Here is a 6692-nt window from a genome sequence, read left to right as displayed (position 1 = left end):
GTGTAACCAAGTAGTCCTCTGTAAATTATTAAGATGAGTTTGCAAACATGTCTGTTTTCTCCCGATATGCAGAACTCGAACTGATTCATGACAATAGTAGGAAATGAATTCAATCATAATTAATGAGATCCAGTCGGTAGCCAAAATAATAATACACACCCATTTAAATCAATGTTCTGTTCACATAATTTAAGAGAATCGCGCCGGTACAGTTAATGTTCTGACGCATTCCTACATCACAGAACTTCCGTCCGTCTACAGCACTAATGTTAAATGAGAATCATACAAATATTGCTTCAGAAACATCGAACTGTAATTTATTCTAATCTATAATTTAGAACTAAACGTGTAACAATCGTGCAACTCATGAATTGAGGAAAACGTGCCGGGAACAGGGAGCGGCGGATGGATATCACCCCGCCCCTGCGTTGTGTGCATTACGCAGTTGGTTGCTGGGTGTGGGAGGAGAGAGACTCCTCAGTCAATGAACTTTCTGACAGTTCTGATCACAGACGCAACAAGAGCAACAGCGCCGCTACTTTACTGCGCCGGAAAATTCCAGGGAACGATGGTTTTTTAACCGAGTGTCGTCGACCCTAGAAACACCGTGCTTTGCATTTGCAACGCACCTTTGCAACAAATAACTTCAGCAAGAATGGAGTAAGTGTCGCTCTTTGTTTTCCATCTTATGTAGACAAGAGCTGTTATTAGATAGTTAAACGAGCGTTGTTGGCTACCCGGTTAGTGTTAATTAACTTACTACACTTTTGTAGTTGGAAGTAGGCAGCACTAGTCAGATAGGTAGCTGACGAGATAACTTAACTCAATTGGTGCGTTATTGGAAATAGTTGCTACTGTGTAGCGAGCCATGATGTCACACTCTGGGTAGCTAACAAGGGGACTGGCTAGCCAGCTATGTTGTTGGGAGATTTTTTTATTTTATTTTATTTTTTGGTTGGCTAGATAACGTAATTAAATGAATGGTGTAGCCAGAGAAAGTTCTGAAACTTTATTAACTAGCTAGTTAGCTGTTGTTGTTAATTGTTGTTGTTGTTAATATTACATTGTCATTGTTCGTTAGCTAGTTAAATGCATTGTTATTACTCTCGTGTCTGTGTATGGCAACTTTTTGTTTGGTTGTAGACTTTAGTTAGCTAATCGCGTGATGTAGTATGTAGCTGATTTGCTGGCCAGCTAATACATCTAAGGCTGAATTAGGTATAGCTACTTTTCGAATGGCAAGTGAACTGGTATACAAGTAACACCTATAGTTTATTTGTTGTCCCAGTGCTACACGATTCTGACTTTATCTCCAATTTAACAGTCATCAGAATTTTACTTGTAACCGAGACAAAGCACTAGGCGTGTAATTATTTTTCCAAGGCATCAGGTGAGCTTTACACTTCTGTTTGGTAAGGTTTCAGGAACCATAATCAATGTGTGTATGGCCATAGCTCTCTGCTTGGTGGGCTGAATTTGATAACCATGTCAATACTTTTTTGTGTTCTAGCTGACTTGTATTTTTGACACGAGAGGTAAACATTTGCTCATGTTTCATTTTTGCTCGTATTGTTAATGTCTACATTGTTCATTAAAAATGCACATACAGAATGACCTTATATATCTTATTTTATATTTTCCTTATTTTATATATATGGAAGGAAGCACTACAACCTAGGGCTGTTCTAAGTTAAAAGAGAGGATTTTTTAGTCCATCATAATAAATTTGACTCGAGCTTTTTAGATTCTGTTGCTTAAATTGTTAAAATTGTACAATGGTGCTGCACCTCTTCTGCCAGAGTACTGTGTGACTTTTTGAACTCAGCAAACACTTGTGAACCCATACAACGTGTACATATAGTATGCATGAGGAGCTTGTCAGTTGTTGTACTGATAATTTATGCATACCTGTGGGTGCCTGGTTCAGTCCACATCAATTTTGGATTGACTGAGTCACAGATGATATCATATAAACCTGTATATATAAAACGATAAACACTTTCAACTGGTGGTAACGTGAATAAGAGAGAACGTTTGGTAATGTGCGGCAGATGCAACTGAGGTACAATTGTTGGTTTCTCTTATTGAGATAGGAGGTTGATATCGAACCAGGCTGCTGCCTGAATGACAAACCTGAGTAACAAATAACAGCTCAAGCTGTTTAGAGGGGTTGGGTAGTAACACAACACAGGGGAGATGTGTGCTCCTGAAGGTTCGTAAAAGCTGACCCTTCGTTGCTACTGTTGACCAATGCAGTGAGGATGATTAACATGTTCTCTTCTTTTGTCCTCATGGGCTTTGTTGACTGACTGCAGTTGGTGTCATGGAGTGTCATCATGTCTTTAACTCTGGCGACCTGTGTCTTCCCCAGGTCTCGCAATGTTCACCCAGCTCTGTCCTTTGTGGCTAATCCCTCAAACTTGCACGCTCCACGAACGCTTGGCCTTTTGAATCGAAACCGAAGAAATGATGGCGCCGTCGGTTCCCCGCTGGAAGACCCGTCTCGTCTGCCCGGTAGACCCCCTCGCTCTCTCTCCCCCACAGGCTAACCACAGCCAACCACAGGGGCGGAGGGGGGTGGAGCCAGAGAAGAGCAGGCGCTTAATTGGTAAGTTGCGGTGAAGACGCTTTTTTATTTTTCCCCTTTCCAGGTGGGAACCGCACTGCAGCACGCTCGTTCTCCTCGTACAGTGAGTAAAATTCATCAAAGGTTCAGGGCTTTTTAAATCCACAATTTTAATTGGACTTTTTTTGTATCAATGTTTTTTGTTTCATTTAGTTCATGTGCTTATTATTTTTTTTTTCGATTTGTGCATGCGTAATCAGATTTTTGTCCGTAGCACTGGTAACAGAATCTAAAGATTTCTTGACGGCAAACTTCAGGAGCAGGATGGTAAAATTGTGGTCAGTAGATAGTCTGGCTGATGTAGCTGTTTTTCACTGTACAGAAATTGTGTGAAAATTGTGTTTGAAAATTAATTTCAGCGTAAACGACTTTCGCTGTTTTTCTTTTCGTAGGCAATGGTCTCACTGACTGGATGACGGAAGAAGTGGATTTCTCCTCTTACCTCCCTGCCCCTCACTCCTCTCCCTCTCCCAATTCCTCCCTTCCCCCATCACCCCTCCAACAGGACATCCAGGTACCCTCCGACCTGGAGGTCATGACCTCTCTCCTGCAAGAAGAGCTTGCTCAGCTGGAGGACTACTTCCTGTCTGACTCGCTTGCCGAAAAAGCTTTAAAATTGGGAAAATGCGACAAAGTTGCTCCAGCAGTGGGTCCACAGCCGCACTACCAGTTGCCCTATCATTCGTACACCTCCAGCCAATCAGAATCCAGCCCACTTCTTGTTACCCTGGCAACTGGGGAACTCGACCTGCTGGGGTTGTGTGGCGGCACCATTGGCCGATCCAAAACGCCTCGGCACGCCCCTTACAGTTGCAGCCGCCCTAACAGCAATGGTCGTAGGAGAGTTTGCGATGGGATGAGGTTGGGAGAGGGTTTGGACAATAGTATCTGGAGTCCCAAAGGGAATAACTCAGGGGGCCTTAGCGTAGCAGTTACCGGCAGTTACTGCTGTCTAGAGGAAGAGAATGTGGTTGGGAAGGGGTATTGCCTTGGTGGCGCGGTCGAGATTAGAAAATGCAGCATATTACCGAAGGAAGAGAAAAACTACTGTTTCGCAGAAGATCCTACTGGCAGGGAGAAGATGGGCATGGGCTACGGGTTTAGCGACGGGTCACTTGATGTCCCCCACAAGAAAGAGGAGCAGCTGATGTACGGCGTGCAGGAGGTCAGCAGCGGCGACAACGGCATGGCGATGGAGGCGCTGCGAGGTGACGGCTGCGGCGAGGTGGCGCAACCCATGGCCTGGAAGACGGAGATGGGGGACAGCTGCTTCCTTCCGCCCGGTCTGGACGGACCCCGCCACGGGTTTCTGGGTGCAGTAGATGAGCCCATGAGAGCGGCGGGTCTGGAGACGGGGCGCCAGCATGGCGGCTACTGCTCCGATTTCCTGGAGAATCAAAACCCGGAGTGCCTGTCGGGGGGAGAGGCGGAGGGGCTCGAGTTGGGGCCCACAGGCCACCGAGCCGCACTGGGGCACAAGCAAGACCTCTCCGGTGTCAAAGCAGCGCTGGAGGCCCCCGTGGAAGGCCCCCATGGAGAGCGCAGGCAGAAGAAGAGAGACCAGAACAAGACCGCCGCTCACAGGTAAGCGCTATCACCATAGGTCCAGAAAGACCGGGGTCCTGCAGAAGGCTTGAGTTACCCGGGAAGCCCAGGTACCGTTGGCGGGCGGCCCACGCTGCCAATACCTGCTACACCAGATTGTCACTGTTCAAGTTATGTGGTGGTCCTCACAGCAGTCAGAATCCCCAGGAACCAATAGGGACACAGCCACGTTTCGAGCTCCAGTAGTGCACGTTAGTTTATGTCCCTACGTTTGATCATCTCATCACTCTCCTTCATTCTTTTTCAATCTCACGTCATACTATAGCAGTTTTGGAGGCATGAGTGCATGGTTCAGGAGTCATGGAAAGCTGCTTGCCTTATTGATTGCCCGCTGACTGTGCTGTGCATCTTGGGCCCGCCAGGTACCGCCAGCGCAAGAGGGCAGAGCTGGACTCTCTGGAGGAGCAGCTGCACGGGCTGGAGGGGCGGAACCGCGAGCTACGGGACAAGGCGGAGTCCGTGGAACGAGAGATCCAGTACGTCAAAGACCTTCTCATCGAGGTCTACAAGGCCCGCAGCCAGCGGCTCAAGCACGACACCGGCCCCTGATGGCAGCTCTCTTCCCCCGCCAGCTTCAGAGCCACCACCAGAGGGCGGGGAAAAAAAGTACTCTTGGAATACAGTGGTTAGAAGGTAGTGGCACGTTGTGAGTGATTCTGATTGTTTTAGTTTCTTTGCCGTTTGATTTACTGGTCATTAGAAATCTGAGTTAGTCTGCTAAGCTACATGCTTTATATTTCGGCACTGAATAGATTGTTTTGTTTACGTTGTTGAAGTAAAAGCTTAAAATAACGCCCGCCCAGCACTGTGAAGCTGTCGTATTTTTAGGAGTTTTGTGCAAAATTTTGTACGTGTATCCTTTTTTCGGTGACAATCAAGCAAGTGGGGTTCTCCTGTAGCGTCCGCTTGGAAAATGCCACACCCAGTCAGCACACAGTAGCATTGCTGACACTTGTGTCTAGATGGGTGTCGGCAACCTGCCTTGAGTCGGAGTGGTGGTGGACATGTCTCGTCTTATCATTCCATATCAGACTTAAATAGGAGAACCCAAATAACTTTTAATATTCATTACAATATAGTACAGACGTCTTTATGTTTATAGACTTATAGCACGACCTTTTCTTCAGTTTAAAACTGCTAGTAATTCTGTACATCATAGACTAGAAAAGGAGTTACACTCTGTGAAGAAAACTTTGCCTAAAAACATATTTTTGTTGTATGTTTGAAACATCACAAATTATTCTGTCATTTCCCCTATTCAGAAAAACATTTGAAATTACTCACTGTCTTTCCTACTAGGACATTGGCTCTTTCATTTGAAATGCAAATTCCAAACCAGTAATTTATAGTTAAGAGTTCATTCAGTAGAATGTTTATGACTCTATAATTTCTGATTGGCCCAGCCTACAGTCTGCATTTGAAATTATTTATTTTCACTTTTGAATGAAACCATTTGCTGTCCACAGACCTATGGAGCACATACAAATAAAGATTATTTCTTGTATTTCTAGAGTATTTAATTCATCTCAGCTTTAGAGAAGGGGAACATGTCTTGAACATATTGAAATCCCATTTTAGTTTCTTTAGTGCTTCTGTCAGCTGTCTGATTAAACAATCAAGGTTCAACCTTTTCTGTTAGGTTATATTTCAAAATCAGTACACATTTTTAATATATTTTTTGGGGGCATCTGCTGTTAAGTGTGCTAAGACCACTGTTTTTATATATTTTTCACTAGAACGTGTGTGATAGCTTGTGATGTAGCTTTTTGTTTAAAAAAAATGGAAGTCCTACTATGTAACATTAGCATTATATTTTTATCATCAGCAGCTTGCAGGAGTGTAATGGACTGGCACGAAACTGTAATTTCTTTCCTCAAATATTTGTAAGTTAATTTGAGTAACTTATTTTATATGTCCTCATATCCAATTAAGTGGTGCGTATAAACACAAGGCAAGAAAAAACATATTATGAGATGACTAAACACTTCCAATCATATACCAATGAAAATTGCTAAGCTGTAGATTTTTTCCAGGAATGTTTCACTTTTTAATGATGTTTCTGTTTGTGACTTTATTGCATGAGTAAGTAACTCCAGTGAATAGGAATCAGAGGAAGGCTGGTGGATATTTTGGGTGTTAATGTTTGCGCCTGCATTATCAAAATTATGCTTTGAAACATCTTGGCAAGAAATTGCTGATATGCAATATGTTTTCTTGTCATATACTTGAGATCAGAATGTTATCATACTTGAACAACATGTATTTTGATTTAATATAGCAGGATATTGGAAGACACACAATCACTGGTGCACTGCTGTGTTGGATATTTGAGCACAACTTCTCCAGAAATCTTCTTTGTGTAACATGTCCTTTCTTTTATCAAAATAAAGTAACTTTTGTGTCAGCAATATTTCTTGTTAAACTTGTTACATTTCAGTGGAACACTGAAAATTATTTACTA

At 43.6% G+C, this 6692-nt stretch overlaps 1 protein-coding gene across 1 annotated transcript; it reads left to right on the top strand.

The window, feature by feature from the left end:
- The first annotated feature begins 468 nt into the window (after positions 1–468).
- Positions 469–6631, top strand: atf5a (activating transcription factor 5a). Its single transcript, XM_036525868.1, has 4 exons — positions 469–660; positions 2372–2608; positions 3019–4210; positions 4594–6631. Exons 2-4 carry the CDS (start codon positions 2467–2469, stop codon positions 4778–4780), a joined length of 1521 nt encoding a protein of 506 aa, XP_036381761.1. The 5' UTR covers positions 469–660; positions 2372–2466; the 3' UTR covers positions 4781–6631.
- The last annotated feature ends 61 nt before the right edge of the window (positions 6632–6692 follow it).

Source organism: Megalops cyprinoides, chromosome 3, assembly GCF_013368585.1.
Source record: "Megalops cyprinoides isolate fMegCyp1 chromosome 3, fMegCyp1.pri, whole genome shotgun sequence".
NCBI lineage: Eukaryota > Metazoa > Chordata > Actinopteri > Elopiformes > Megalopidae > Megalops > Megalops cyprinoides.
The sequence above is the reverse complement of the archived record's forward strand: the minus strand, read 5'-3'. Positions and strand labels throughout refer to the sequence as shown.